Source organism: Chelonia mydas, chromosome 6, assembly GCF_015237465.2.
Source record: "Chelonia mydas isolate rCheMyd1 chromosome 6, rCheMyd1.pri.v2, whole genome shotgun sequence".
Taxonomy (NCBI): Eukaryota; Metazoa; Chordata; order Testudines; family Cheloniidae; genus Chelonia; species Chelonia mydas.
In genome coordinates, this window is record NC_051246.2 from 87,401,103 (window position 1) to 87,417,710 (window position 16,608).

The window sequence follows — 16,608 nt, forward strand, 5'->3', positions numbered from 1 at the left end:
GTATGTGAAAACTGTACAGGTGAAAAGGATACAAGTTTTGGTATAATGGAATCAGTGATTTCAGCGCTCGGCTTGCATTTATAGCTGTTGCACGAACCATAATCGGAAGAATTTTTCCATTAACAATAGCGCCATCGAAGAGTGGACCAAAGAATGGAACCTGAATCAGAAATTAATAAATTCAACCCTAATATGAAATCTCTGCTATAACAATTGGAAATTAACATTAACAATGGAGAGCGCATCATTTTTTCCCCTCCTCCTCATCTCTGGTTAATCAGAACAATTATTTGTGATAGACCTATTATTTCATGAAAATACACAGCCATATAACTACATTATATCCTTGGTAACAGGTAATTTTTCTGCACATTCTGTTTTAAGTAACCATTTGAAACATTGTGTCTCATACAGGCTTATTTTTAACACTTTCTGCCAAAAGCCTAATAGTACGTCATGTATGTGACACCTGTGAAGTTCAAAGGCTAGGTGAGGGGAAATGACTACCCACTTTAAAAACAATTACATCTTTAGGTACAGCATGCATCTATAGCGTGGAACCATCTAAATGTGCACATAGCGGTCATCTATTATTGGATCTTCATCCACCACTCTTTCCCCCCCATTTGTTGCTCTCATTTTTTATATCACATCTACAATTAGACCTGTATGCTTTTTGAAGCAGAAACCACACATGAAATCTTGATCCCCCACTGAAGTCAATGGGAGTTTTGCTGTTGATTTGAAAAGGGCAAGGATTTTACCTTCATATCTACTTTGTGTGCGTAATGTATTTTAGCACACTTTGGGAGCCAAGTACCTGAATAATAAAATCAGTCTGAATGCTTTTTGCTTATATGTTAAACAAATTGAAAATAAAAAAGTATGATTACAGGTGGAAGGCCTGATTCCCTATTTGCTCTCATGTGTTTCCCTCACTGCAGTATTAATTATGATAACTTCATGTGAAACTCACTGATGTCAAATCTTGCATTTGTGTGTACATGATGAATTGACACATGGCTAACTACCAGATATGTCTGCAAATTCAGGCGTTGCGTACACAAACTTATAAGCACAGTTTTAGAAGTTAGGCTGAGACTAGCAGAAAGTTTGATCCTTAATATAGGTATATCCCCAAAAGTCCACAGAATTATCTGGCTCTAATATTTTGACATCGTATTTTTCACTGACCAGTTAGCATCTGGGACTCCCCCATCACTCTGGAGCAGCTGTGTGTGGACCTCTGGGGATCTGTGGAGCACTTGCTGGTGTTTCACAGATAGAGGGCTTGTTACACAGTACTGGGTCTCTACTTTGTTTTTAGCTACTAAATAGCATCAAAAAAGTAAAAATATATGAAATACCTTCCTTTTTGCGTATGTAAACAATTGCTGTAGTTACCACCACAAGGATTTTATATGACTGCAAAAAGGAAGAGAAGTTGTCTATATGGTGGTCATGAATGGGAGAGGTACGCAATAGGCAATCTGCTAAGATGTGATCCATTCTACAAAAGAGTTTTAGTTCACTATTTTTGCCATTACTCATGCCATCACTCAATTTTGAGAATCCTGAAGGTATCTAGTTTGATTGGTGAAGTCATTCATTTTCCATGTAATGGAAGATGCTATTAGAGCAGGATGTTCCCTTCTTAATTAAAGCAATTAAAATAATAATAAAATATGGCAATAATGCAACCCCTCATACTTTCTAGTAAGAAAAAAATGTAGTTTTAATTAAAATGTGTGCATCCTTGGTAGTACCATACCATTTATGGCATTAGTGTTATACTGAATGCCATATGAATGCCACTACCATGCCACATTCAGTGCCATATTGTTGACTTCCCATTTCTCTCATGTAGCATATTAGTATTAATATTTATAGTAAACAAAATCCAGTGTAGTGAAATACAAATCTGTAAATCCATGCCACTGCCATCACACCTATGAATTAAGCGATCCAACCATTCATTGCTGCTTCTATTCCAACAGCTGCTCAATCCACATTGAATGGTTGATCTGGTGCCGTTAAAGAGTACTGCTATGAGAAAGACAGGGAGGCAACCACACTAAGTCCCCAGTTCAACAAAGTATTTAAGCATATGCCTTACTTTAAGCAAGGCAAATAGTCCCATTAAAGCTAACATGCTTAAATACCTTTCTGGGCCTGAATTCCTGTGTGGCAGTCTAAAGGAAAGGTAGAAATGGCTGAGAGAGAGTAAGGCAAGGAAACTGGTAATAGTGAATGGAGCAAGGAGGAAGAGGTAGCCAGCTCAGGACATATATCTAGGATTTGGATTCATGTGCTAATACAATACAATAAAAATCTAACAAACCAGACTAATTTAATTTAATCTAATCTCAGAGTTCAAGTGACTACATAAAATACTCTAACCTTTGTTCTTGCAGTTTATATTAGTTATCAGAACTGCTTGATGGGATTATGGCCCTTTTGTTCACAGTTGCTTATTTTCCTCTCTACACTGCACCCAGTATACATAACTTCTATCTTGTAGCTATTACTACTGTCATTATTAAAGGAGGATTACCTTGTTGGATTAATATATCACACCATAAAAAACAGCAACATATCTAGACAACCCAAAAGTTAGTCAACACGAGGGAAAACAAAAAATTTTACCTCTGGTTTTTTCATGATCTGGATACTGAACATGTGGTTTTTCATTGGATAGATAACAATAAGAACATCACCGAATTCTGTAGGAATTATTCCTCTTCTGTAGTCTCGAGTATGCTCTGACCAGACAATGTGCACTTCATCATTTCCTAAATGTCTTAGCTGGAAAAAGAAGGGAAAAACTATTATTTTATTTAATAATAATAATTATTTTAATAATTTTATTTATTTAAAAAATTATTTTTAAACAGTTGAGTACACAGTACTGCAGCTGTACAGATATAGCCAAGGCTTGTATTCCAAATGGCAATGAACTGAAGAAGAATTTGTGGGGTGCAGAGAAAGGACACATCCAAACCACATTGCAATGTCCCTGATTTAAATGCAAGTCAAAGCAAACATTCACAATTAGGTCTGTGTTTAGTATGTTGATGTTAGGTATGACTTTTTTAAAATGAACAGCTGTGACAATATAGAATATTTCCAAGTTAAATCTACTATTTTCCCTAATAAAATTGGTAGAAGATGCTTAGTGGCTTGTATTTGATTTACCAAAATACCTTCAATCCTCACACCAAGATTAATAGGGACTAAGTCTGTAAGTGTGAAACCTTTCTATATCAATTCTCAAAGCAGTTTGAATGCATCTGTAGCTACAAGATTTGTATTTGAGGAATTTGGAACTTTGCTCCTCTTGTCAGATTGGAAATGGGCTACCATCAAATAAAATAATCAGAGAAGAATGTAATCTGGATTTTCCATGGCCCCAAAACCACTGAAACTAAGTATGTATTTTTTCTTGAAACCTGAATACCTTTGCAAATTTTCAATGGCCAGAAGTTTTGTGATAAATAACTTATTAAAAATGTGCACCACTGAAATCATTCTGAACAATAATATACTAGGTCAGAAGAAATACTTTTAACTCATTTAGGGTGTGACTTTCAAAACTGCTCACGATTGGCTGAATTCTTCCATTAAGTCAGCGGTAAACTCCCATCATCTTTCGTGAAAGTAGAATTAGGCCAATGATGAACACTTTTGAAAATCTCAACCTTATGCTCATCTTCTGTTAAAATGTATTCTTTCCTGAAAAGTCATTGCAAAAATGGCATGAGGTGACTCCATGTTATTATTTCTCAATGGATTTCCTGATCCAATGAGTTCAGTGTACAGATAAAATGATGTTTCCTCCCACTAAGTGACAGCCCTGAAAACTCAACCTGGCATCTGAAAAAGCAAACTGCTTTCCCTCTCATACTTCATCACCAATAACAAAGGTTGTATGTGACAAATTAAGTCTCCAGTTACACCTGTTCTATCCCAAAGTATTCCACAGATGACATCTCCGTTGGCCCACTGCCTTCAGTTAGCTTACACAGCATTACGTGACTGGAATTTAGTAAACTATTCTGTTGATACTCAAGGAACAGAATCCAACTCACTCTTTGAACTGTGCCGGCTCTGCATTGATAATAAGAGTAAGAAATAGTCAGCAGATACTACCCTGAAAACACACACACACACACACACACACACACACGTTAAATAAGAAAGGGCCTCTTTTACATTTATTTTAGGAGCATATCTGTACTTTTATTTAAAGTAAAACCTATGCAGCATCTCTGGATAATAAACAGATACCTCTGAGTAGAGGATGATTTAACAATATAACCTACAAACCTTCTAGAATACTATTTAGGATTTACTTAAAAGGGGGTAAATTTTAGGGTCTAAACAGGTTGTTAGTGGCCTTCTTTGCATTCTTATAAGTTTGTGCTGTTCTCTGTTGGTTTGTAACTGGATTCAAGAGTTTTTAAAATAAAGACTCAGTGAAAAGAGACTCCCACATTTCTAGCAGACAAGGAGGATGTTCTTGTGGCCCCGTACTGTACTGAACCTACATCTCCTGAGTCTCAATTCCTGACTCAGGCACAGACTTCTTGTATGATCCTGAACAAGTCTCTCTCAGGGCCACATAAAACAGTTACTTACACTACAGTGACTGGTTCTTCGGGATGTGGTGTCCACACAGAATTGCACTCTGATGTGCGTGTGCCCCATGCACACAAGAGGATTTTTTTTTGTTCATGGGGGCCACACCTGCACCCTAGCACTCCTTATAACTGAGTGTATAAAGGGTCAGGTAGCTGAAAACCACACTCAGTTCCTTCAGTCAGAATCCCATAGGATCAGGACTCTGATTAGCAGGGAAGGAAGGCAGGCTATGGAATCTGTGTGAACATATCTTGAAGCAGCACAGTTACTGTAGGGTAAGCTATGGTTCTCTCTTCTTCTAGTAAGTCTCCACACAGATTCCACTCTTGGTGACCTACAAGCAATTGCCTATTGCCTGGAAGTGGATTAGAGAAGTTCTATTTGAATGAAGATTGTAAGAATGCCCTACCAAAGCTAGCATCTGATCTGGACTGCTTGTACCAGGCAATAGTGAATGGTAAATCATAGAAATGTAGGACTGGAAGGGACCTCACTAGGTCATCTAGTCCAGACCCCTGCACTAAGGTAGGACTAAGTATTATCTAGACCATCCCTGATAGCAGTTTGTCTAACCTGTTCTTAAAAACCTCCAATGACGGAGATTCCACAACCTCCCTCGGCAATTTGTTCTAGGGTTTAACGACCTTTACAGTTAGGAAGTTTTTTCTAATGCCTGACATTGCTGCAATTTAAGCCTCATCACCCCTTGTCCTGTCCTCAGAAGTTAAGGAGAACGATTTATCACCTTTTCTTTGTAACAACCTTTTATGTACTTGAATGCTGCTGTCATATCCCCTCCCCTGGGTCCGACGGGGGACAGGAGGGGTTGGATAGGTGTGGGAGTCCTGGGGGGCCTGTCAGGGAGCGGGGGTGTGGATAGGTCGGGGCAGTCAGGGGACGGGGGGGCTGGATAGGGGGTGGGGAACTGGGGCCGGGGGGTCCTGGGAAGGGGCAGTCAGGGGACAAGGAGCAGCGGAGGTTGGATGGGTTGGAGGTTCTGAGGGGGGCGGTCAGGGGGCGGGAAGTGGGAGGGGGCGGATAGGGGGCGGGGGACCAGGCTGTTTGGGAGGAACAGCCTTCCATACCTGGCCCTCGATACAGTTTCGCAACCCCGATGTGGCCCTCGGGCCAAAAAGTTTGCCCACCCCTGTAATTACAGTCTGAGACCCACTTAGTCTCTAAGGTGACACGCGTTGTCCCTTAATCCTCTCAACAAATGCCATAAAGAGTAAAGGCATACACCTGAATGGCCTAGTTCTATGCAAATAAAAGGACAACGCTCTTACAACATTGAGCATGTGGAGTTTAATTTCATCTCGGAAAGAGAGCAGTTTATGGAAGAAAACGGGGAGATGAACTGACTGATTGATGTGAAAATTCGAAACTACCGTAGGCAGAAAAGTTGGGTGAGGACTCAGAGTGTCTCTGTCTTTGTGAAAGATCATATATGGGTGACCTGCCATGAAAGCCTAGATCTCTTCCATCTTCCTACCTGATATGATGGCTACCACAAAAACGGTCTTCATTAACAGGTGGTAGAAAGAGTAGGTAGCAAAGGCTCAAATGTGGACCCATCAGTCCTGTTAAGGTCCCAGAAAGAAGAGGGTGGGAAAGCATGAGTTGAGGTCTCTTAAAAATTTCATCCATGTGGGATGTGAGAAGATTGTGTGATCGTGGGCTGACAGATTATCACAGATTGCTGCCAGGTGCATGCTTATTGAGCTGAAGGACAATCCCAATTGCTTTAGTTAAAGTAGATAGTCCAATACTGATGTAATTAAAGCTTCAATGGTGAGTTGCTGCTGAAATGCCAAAATAGAAAACTGTTTGCAATCTGGTTGAAGGTTTTCTGCTTTCCAGCAAAATGTCTTGAACAGCAGCAGAACAGGTTTTTTGTGTATATTCATCCATCTAACATCCAGGCTGTCAGGTCTAGGGACACTGGGTCAAGGTGTAGGATCCAAGCACTATCCTAGGAAACCAGGTTGTGGCAGTACATATAGGTGACCTGTCTTCATAGCGACAGTCAGTACATCTGAATACCAGAATTGTGTGGTCCATACCAGAACTATCATGATGGAAGATGTACATTATATCTGGAGCCCATGGTATGAGAAAGCTGTCCATGAGGGAGCCCAGGGTTGGGCACTTTCTGGAATAGAACATGAGAAATTTGTTTTTCTGAAATATTGCAAATGAGTCCAGATTTTGGAAACCCCCACCTGCAAAAGACCCTCAAGTGGTCCCTCCACAGGGGGTCTTCAGGGAGCACTTATGGTTCTTGGATAAGTCTCTGCTGAGTTGGACTGCCAGGATGTTCTGGAGACCAGGGAGATGTAGCACTTCTGGTGTGATGTGAAGTCTGATGCACTAGTGCCAGAACTGTATGGCTTTCTAGCAGAGTGGAGATCTGGCTCCCCCTTCCTTACTGATGTGCACTGCCACAGTGTTGACCATAACACCTGGATTGTCAGGTCCTGAAATAAGGGGCAGGAACATCCTGCATGCCAGCCAAATGGCTATGAGTCTCAATATATTTGCATGCAGTACTGCCTCCTGAGGACATCATTTCTCTTGGATATGCAGTTGTTCAGGTGCATGCCTTACCCATGGATGGAGACATCTGTTACTAGAGTTTTTGAGAGTAGTGGTTCAAAGAAGGGCACCCCACTCCACACCTGTGTTGGATGCATCCACCAATTTAATGAGGAAAGAACTTCTTGTGGGATCATCATTCAATGTTCCATGCTGTAACTGTTGGACAGATATACTGATCTCAACCACCTTTGTAAATGTCAAGAAATAAAGTCTGGCACACATTATGACATAGGTACAAGCCATGATGTGCCCCAAGAGTTTGAGGTAGATCCTCGCTGGTGTACTGGGATTAGCCTGAAATTGCCAGATGAGTTGGCCTGAAATCTTTGTGGGGAGAGGTATGCTCTTGCTGACCTGGAATCTAACACTGCCCCAATAAACTCTATGCTCTGGGTTGTGGTCAGTGTGGATTTTTCTACTCAGTGCCAGTGCAGCAAAGACATTTAGTGTCCACTGAAATGATTCAGTCACTTGCTGTGGGGATTTCTCCCATACCAGCCAGTCATCCAGATAGGGATATGCCAGGACTTCTTGCTTTCTCAGGTAGGTGGCCACCATTGCCAGAATGTTGGTGGCCTTGGATAGGCCAAAGGGTAGGACTTTGTACTGACAGTATGGTGTTCGTATCCAGAATATCTGATAATTCCTGTGAGGTGGATGTACTCAAATGTGGAAGTCGACATTTTGTAAGTCAAGAGCTGTGAACCAGTCCACAGGATCCAAATATGGGATAATGGAAGACAGGGTAACCATAAAGAATTTGAAACTACAGACGAAGGTGTTGAGATGTTGAAGACTGAGGAAGGGTCTCCATCCCCCTTTCTTCTTTTGGATTAAGTAGCAGTGGAATAAATGCTTCAGACTCTTATCACTGCAGGCATTTCTTCCACTACTGTCATTGTATAAAGGAGTCTACCCCTTGCTTCAGTAGTATCCCATGAGAGGGGTATCACATTCTGGGGTGAAATTCAGACCAGTGAGGGATTGTGTCACTGATTGCCTTGTAGCCTGGAGTGACTCAAAATGCTCTGCTGCTTTAGTTCTCTTCTGGACGCTTCCAGTCAGCATACAAGCAAGCAGTATCTTGAGTGTCTGTGTGCTATGCAGCCCTGGTTCACCGCTCTGCCTACAACACAACAGCCCGACTCTGGTCTCTACCATCCAGTTACCTTATGCAGGCGTGACCCCAACACACTCCCAGTCCTGCATTTTGCCCAAACTGTGTTTTCTGCAATGTCCAGCTCTCTCCTGGACCATTCAGAGAGATAATAAGGTTCATTTGTTCCTTTAAAAAGGTACAATACCCAGCAGCTTACATATTAATTGGAGTTAACATTCCTTTATATCAAAACACAGCACTGGGATGGTTTAGAAAAAGTAAAACAAGTTTATTAACAAACGGAGATAGGATTTTAAGTCAGTTCAAGTATAAGGGATAGAATTAGAAACGGGTACAAGCAAATAAAAATGAAAAATGCTTTCTATAGGCTAAAACTTAATCGAAGAAGCTACAGCCTTTGTTCAAAGTAGTTTTCTCACCAATCTACCTTTCAGCAAGATGGCTGACCACCCGTCTACTCAGGATCACCCACAAAATCCAAAGTGCTCTGTTGCTTTGTCTTCTAGATGAAAGATAACTTGGAGTTCTTTGTCCCTCTCTTTACAGTCCAATGAAGGTTTGAAATGGATTCTTCTGAAGATTACCTCCCAAAATAAAGTTCATTCAAGTTGTGAGGAAGGCAACATGGAGTCTCCTGGTGAAGGAAGTTCCATATGGGTTTCTTGCCCTGCTGGTGTTTGCTAAAATACAAATTGATCAGTCTCCTGCAATCTCCTTCCACTACTGTCTTGATGGTTGTAAGCAGGCATGGCTGTCCCTCCATGTCTGCCTCTGAGGGAGGCCACACCTCCTAACAGTCTGGTCTGCTAGAGTATGCTCAAAACAAAGAAAGGGGGAATTAGCAGTACTCAATGGGCCTTGAAGCATGGAGGGGCCGCAAACAGTCTGGGCTCTGGCCAGTGGTCAAGACAGAGCAATACTAAGTTATAAGCCCAGTCCTCAAGCAGGGTGGGGCAATAAACAATCAGGGTTCTGGCTTGCAGTCAGGCAGAGCTGTACTCCCAAACACAGTGTCTATGAGGCTCCGGCAGGGGTGAGCACCCAAACACACAGTCTATGGGGCACAGGCATAAGGAGCACAGACCTCCTGGCCTAAGGAGGGGGGAGTACTGCCACCCCATGGGTGGGATGGCAGGGGTAGGGGGACTTGGGCCCACCCAACTTCACCGAGTCCCAGCCCAGGGCCCTAACAGTTGCTGAGTGGTCTGCCACTGGATCAACGGGGAATCCATCTGCAACACGCTGACTGTGTTTCCAGTGGCACCACAGACAGATGGTAGTCTGGTTCCCCATGGCTGCTTCCTACTCTCCCCCTAGGGTGTACCTGCATCCAGGGGTCATCATCAGTCTCCCCGGGATATATTGCCAAGGATAGCAGTAACAGCTCCTCAGTGTTTGGAGTGGCAGGGTTCTTTGGAAGGTTGGGCTGGTACTTGGGGCAACAGGAGTTCTCCTTAGCACCCCGCTCCAGCAGTGGGGAAGAAGCATCTGTCTCCCTCAACAGCTCTCTCCCAACTGAGCTGCTGAGCCAGCCTTTTATACTTCCTCTTTCTGTCCCGCCCCTCTGCTTCCACCCACCAAGCAGCTTGCAGCGTTCCCTCCGCGTCCGCCTCTGAGGGAGGCCACACCTCCTCGCTACAATGGTCCTATTTACCTATTATGTAATCTGCACTCCCATTGTCTCTTAGTGTACCTTAGAGATGCCTTCCAGGTGGCAGAACCACATTCCGTTGTCTATGGTGGAGTAACTTCAGCCTGGCCTGGCAAACACACTTAGATAACAATTTCCAATATTTTTGTAATTTTGAATTTGTCCTATGTACATATACCACACAATATTAATGATCAGTATGTTATTAGCTTTCTATTGATATCTGATGTGACACCTTTTAGATACAAGTTATGCCATTACTGAGTTGGGGTACATTAACTAGTCAGATCAGCTGAAACTCACTACCATATACCAATGAGCCCCTTGTCCTCGTGCACTGGGATGCTGTCAGGGTCACAAGGAGTCCCTGAAGAGGAATGGAGCAGACTAAAACTGGATGGGATACCCCATGCTGATTCTCTTGAGGACTCTAACAGTCCAAAGTTATCCTAGTTCAAGCCTACTGGAATTATGAAAGACAGTTACCAAAAGATGACTTGGAAGTGGATCCCAAGGTGTTCCAGCCAAATTCTCGATATGAGAGTCAAAACTGGATCTTGCCTGGGGCCTTAGATTGTGGGGCAAGCCAAAGACAAGGCAGAGGGTCACCTCAAGTGAAATCATTAACTTTCTTAGGGGCTCTGAGGACCATTTCTGTGGCTAATATTGAGACAGTAGTCTCCGTCTTAAAATGGTTGTTTGCCTTTGATGTTTCCTCTTTGGGGCTGTGACATATAGCCCTAAGGACCTTATGAATGTTCTGGAGTCTTTTAGTATACGGAGTGCTTCATCCATGCCACTATTAAAGAGCTCACTGCCCTCAAACGGGTGGTCTCCTATAATCGCTTGGACCTCCCTCCAAGACTGTTGCAATCTTCTCATTGCTGCAGCAGTGTCCATTGTCTTGTCTGCAGCATCTGATGCATCAAGTGCAGCCTCTAACACTGTTCAGGCTGTGAGCTGGCCCTCAGCCACGAGGGATTTCAGTTCCTCATTCTGGTCCTTCAGAAGCCTGTCTATGAAAATTAGAAATTCTGCCCAAAGCAGGAAATTGTATTTCAAAAGCAGTGATAATTTGCTACTTCTATTTGTAGACTTGCTGAGAAATATATTTTCCTCCCAAAGAGATCTAATTTCTTTGGGTTGTTCTCCCAAGAAGTAGATTTGGGTTGTTCTGGTTGCTATGATTCTTCTTGAGTTGCTTGAACCACGAGAATATTGGGGTAAAGATGTTGACAGAAATATTCATCTGGTGCAGATACAGAGTCCTCAAATGACCGCAGTCAAAGTCTCAGCTGGTGCCAAAGATGTGGCCAGTATTGTAGTGATGGGTCTTGGTACAGAGGTACTCAGTGCCATGGTTCTCAGTGCAGAGGCAGACAGTACCAAAGTACTCAGTGCTAGGAGATTTGGTGTCATGGTCAGTGACTTGCTGATGGTACTGAAGGCAGTACGGTTCTTGGCGTGGGAGAGACCACCGGTGCTGACTTGGGTTTCAGTGCAGGCACACAGAGATGGGACACCATTTCTTTAGGCATTTAGAATAGTAAGCTTCAGGGGAGGCTTTTCATCCCCCATTTAGAGAGGGGGTTTGGTGTCTGTTCTGATCCCTAGTGCAATGCTCCTTACAGACCCTTTCCAAAGACATCACCAATGTCACTGATGAATGGTGCTTATGAGGTTTCACAGGAACCTGGGGTGGTGTCTTCGCTCACCAGGTCACTCAGTGCATGGGATGAGCCTGGTACCTAGAGCTTCTTGGAAGGTCTGCTGGGGTCCAGTAGGGCTTGCATGGACACTTCCAGGAGGAAGAGTTTCAGTTTTGCCTCCCTCGCAGCAATTTAACACACACAAAGGACCCAAGGCACAGTAAACCTGTAGAACTCATTGCGAGGGGATATTGTGAAGGCAAAAGTATAACTGGGTTCACAAAATAATTAGATAAGTTCTTGGAGAATTGGTCCATCAATGACTGTTAGCCAAGATGGTCAGGGATGCAACGCCATGCTCTGAGTATCCTAGCCTCTGCGTGCCAGAAGCTGGGACTGGACGAAAGGGGATGGGTCACTTGATAATTGCCCTGTTCTGTTCATTCCCTCTGAAGCACCTGGCATTGGCCACTGTTGGAAGATAGGATACTGTGTTAGATGGACCACTGGGGTCTGACCCAGTATGGCCATTCTTATGCTTTTTGAATCCTTTTGGAAAAGGACTTGTAAACTGGGCAGTGCTCCAAAGCACAACTCTCTTCCAGGCAGTATAGATATTGGGAGTGCCCATCATTCACCAACATCGCTGCTTCAGAGGAGAGGCAAACCATGAACCCCTGCAACTTGAAGTCAAACATTTTAAGTTCTTGTAGGGAGGTGCACTTGTATAGGGGAGTGGGCCCTTGTACAAGAAAAGAAAACCTATCACTACTCTGAATAAATCTAAAGTTTTGGAGTTTTTTTAAGCCAGTAGGCAAAGAAAATTTATTTAAGTTAACAATTAACTACAGAAATGAACCAGCTCAGAACAAGGGATGTGGACACTACAAGGTTTTGTCTTGCTGCCACAGGTGGTAAGAAGGAAATTAGTGAGAGTTGGGGCTGCCCCACCCTTTATACTCTCTGGTGTAGGGAGCGAGAGGATGCCCAGGGTGCATGTGTGGCCCCCACAGACACAGCTATTTAAAATAATCCAATCTTGTGTGCCTGGGATGCAAACACACCAAGAGTGAAATCCGTGTGGATAATCACTCAAAGATTATGTTTATAAATTGTCATAGCATAATTGAAGTTGATGGAGCTATGACAATTTACACCAGATGAGGATGTGGCCCTTTGTGCCTCAGTTCCCCACTTGAAAATCAGGGTAACACCACTTTCTTTTTTCCATGCTTTGTCTTGTCCATTTAGATCGTAAGCTCTTCAGGACTGAGACTGTCTCTTCTTATGTGCATGAACAGTGGCTAGCATAATGGATCCCCAATCTGAGTTGGGAATTTAAGGCATGACCATATATAAATGATAAACAATAGAAAGATAATGTATCCCTTTCAGCTACAGTATATGCTTTGAACCTCTTCTTCATTGTTAAAAATAAGTAAAAACACTCAAAAATTTGGAAAAGCCAAGTTATCTGCAATTTTAAATCAAAATACTTTAAAATATTCTTACTATACAGCCATCACCATGTGTCAGCTTTCCTAATATGTTTATGTTAACTGAATACAAAAGAAATGTGAAATAAATATAACCAGGAGGGATGATCAAATCTAATTTTGATACATTAGTGTCATATGCTGTACATGTTACAATACCAGCCAGACTTAATACTAAGCTGCAGGCTACACTGAGATTTCCAAATGGCAGATTGTTTTAAGTGATACCAAGTATAATTGAAGTAATAAACGATAGAAAAAGCAAAGCACACTGTCAGGAAAAATTTAAGTATTTACTTTTTAAAATTAAATGAGTTAGGTTTGGAAAGGCAAGACAACTGAAATAATGCAGGGCTCAATTTACAGAAAATTCCTTTTATTTATCTCTTGCATTAACCCTTGAACTCTTGCCAAAATTATTTGTAATTTCTAGTACCCACTTATCTAAAGAAGGAAAGGGAAAAAAACTATTTCCTTTTATAACGAAAGCTAGTCTTCAAATTTTATTTTGTTTACTTCAAAAATAAAGTTCACTAGAGAGGTACAGCAGGAACACAACACAGCAGAAAAATTTAGGAAGCAGCTTCTTATTGCAAAAAGAAAAGGAGTACTTGTGGCACCTTAGAGGCTAACAAATTTATTTGAGCATAAGCTTTCGTGAGCTACAGCTCACTTCATCAGATGCATTCAGTGGAAAATACAGTGGGGAGATTTATGTACATAGAGCACATGAAACAATGGGTGTTACCATACACACTAACGAGAGTGATCACTTAAGGTGAGCTATTACCAGGAGGAGAGCGGGGGGTGGGGGGAAAAAACCTTTTGTAGTGATAATCAAGGTGGGCCATTTCCAGCAGTTGACAAGAATGTCTGAGTAACAGTGGGGCGTGGGGGTGGGGAATAAACATGGGGAAATAGTTCTACTTTGTGTAATGACCCATCCACTCCCAGTCTTTATTCAAGCCTAAGTTAATTGTTTCCAGTTTGCAAATTCATTCCAAGTCAGCAGTCTCTCGTTGGAGTCTGTTTTTGAAGTTTTTTTTTTGTTGAAGAATTGCAACTTTTAGGTCTGTAATCGAGTGACCAGAGAGATTGAAGTATTCTCCAACTGGTTTTTTAATGTTATAAATCTTGACGTCTGATTTGTGTCCATTTATTCTTCTACGTAGAGACTGTCCAATTTGACCAATGTACATGGCAGAGGGGCATTGCTGGCACATATCACATTGGTAGATGTGCAGGTGAACAAGCCTCTGATAATGTGGCTGATGTGATTAGGCCCTATGATGGTGTCCCCTGAATAGATATGTGGACACAGTTGGCAACGGGGCTTTGTTGCAAGGATAGGTTCGTGGGTTAGTGGTTCTGTTGTGTGGTGTGTGGTTGCTGGTGAGTATTTGCTTCAGGTTGGGGGGCTGTCTGTAAGCAAGGACTGGCCTGTCTCCCAAGATCTGTGAGCGTGATGGGTCGTCCTTCAGGATAGGTTGTAGATCCTTGATGATGTGTTGGAGAGGTTTTAGTTGGGGGCTGAAGGTGATGGCTAGTGGTGTTCTGTTATTTTCTTTGTTCTCTGGGCCTGTCCTGTAGTAGGTGACTTCTGGGTACTCTTCTGGCTCTGTCAATCTGTTTCTTCACTTCAGCAGGTGGGTATTGTAGTTGTAATTAGTTGTTATTGCAGCTACTTTTGGCAAAGTTACATGTATTTAGCGTCTATCTAACGCACCTTCAAACATTTGGTTAAGTTCTTCATAAAATGTTGTTTTAACATTAATTTTTTTACTCCTGTAAAATAATGGATGTGATTAATTGCAATTTTATAAAAATATTAATATTGCACTAGTGGCCATGCTTTATGGCCTTATGCCTTTAACCATCCAGTTTGTATTAAAATCAAAGCAAAACAATTAGCTATGAATTATGGGTCTATAATTCTTTTGAAGGGCTTTGACAATGTCAAACTAAGCTTGAGCCATTTATGTAATCACCAAAAGTTTCAGTTGGATTAATAAGCTAATAATTAGAAAATGACCTCTTTTGTTTTAACACCATATGTATAATATATTAATTAAGACACTTTCACACCCTCCCCCTCCAAATTTCCTCAAAGTGCTAGCAGTAGCTAGATAAGGGGGTAAGCTGCATGAGTGAATGTGATATCACTCCCATGGTGAATTGTCAGATTTTATAATTCTTTCTTAATTTTGACACTTTCATCATAATGTTACTTTTGTAACTGTATTTAAAATAATATTTTCTATTTTGACAAATCCTTTCACTTAGAAAAATTCAAAGATGAAGGATACATATGCATTAAAAATTTTATTTGTAATTCATCGTTTAAATTTTAATCCAATCTCCAAAGCATTCCCTTCTCTTCCTTTTCAATTCGTCTTTTTTTCTGCTCTCTAACTGTTCTCTTTTGACTCCAGTGTTTCTAAGGTATCTAAGATACTTAAAATTTTATTTACTATTCAGAAAGATTGATAGAAAATAAGTTTTAAATTGGCCTAGCATCTGAAGCACTAGAATCTTGATACTGCAGTGGTTGGGCTGGCAGGAAGAAGTTTTATTTTAATTAAATTTAATTTCCATTTATAAGATGAACCTATCATCTACCTCTAGGCACATTACAATATAGAAACCAGCAACAATTCTTCAGCCAACCAAAGTACAATAAATAAATTGTTCAAATTATAGAAATAAAACACACACTTAAAAACATGGCTAAACACATTCAAAACCCTCAGTGAGTTCAAGACCCAAGGTCTTCTTCCACACAATTAGAATATGTCTATGCTGTAAAAACAAAAACAAACAAAAACCACAGCAGTAAGTCTTAGACCCTGGGTCAATTGACTTGGGCTCAGTAGCAGTGTAGATATCCCTGATAGGGCTGGAGTTTGGGCTCTGAAACCCAGAGACAAGGATGGGTCTCAGAGACTGTGCAGAAATGTCTACACTTCTATTTTTAGCCCTGTAGTGCAAGCCTGAGTCGATTGACCAGGGCTCTGAGACATGTTGCTGCAGGGTTTGGCGTTTTTTTCAGTGTAGACATACCCCTTTTTATCTCCCTTCATTTCCTCCCCTTATATCACCATTTCTGTGACCTCAGTAGCGACAGTTTATTTTTATTTCACATTTTATATAATCTTCTGCTGTAAAAGGTCACATGCTGCACACTGTATTTAGCACGTCTTAATAATAAAGAATAATATTGCGGATTACTACTGCGAGTACTGCTGAAGTGTCTAAAGGTTCCAACTGGAATTAGAGGCCCAGTGTGTTGAGCACTGTAAAAACACATGAGACATTCTCTACCCTGAAGAGTTTAAAATCTAAATAGACAGACAGAAGATGGGAGGAAAAATAGAGGCAAAGAGAGGTAAAGTGACACGACCAAAGTTACACAGCAAGTCAGTGGCGGAGGCCTGGTCTACACTGGCGGGGGAG

General features: G+C 41.6%; 1 protein-coding gene across 9 annotated transcripts in view; it reads right to left on the reverse strand.

The window, feature by feature from the left end:
- The window catches only part of RALGAPA1 (Ral GTPase activating protein catalytic subunit alpha 1), a 241,989-nt gene that overhangs the window by 51,015 nt on the left and 174,366 nt on the right, over positions 1-16,608 (reverse strand). For all 9 annotated transcript variants that reach the window (XM_043550010.1, XM_037900616.2, XM_007065253.3 and 6 more), the window contains 2 exons: positions 2,647-2,805; positions 33-160 (listed from right to left, as the gene is read on the reverse strand). In XM_043550010.1, coding sequence (XP_043405945.1) covers positions 33-160; positions 2,647-2,805 — 287 coding nt within the window. The remainder of the gene's footprint in view (positions 1-32; positions 161-2,646; positions 2,806-16,608) is intronic.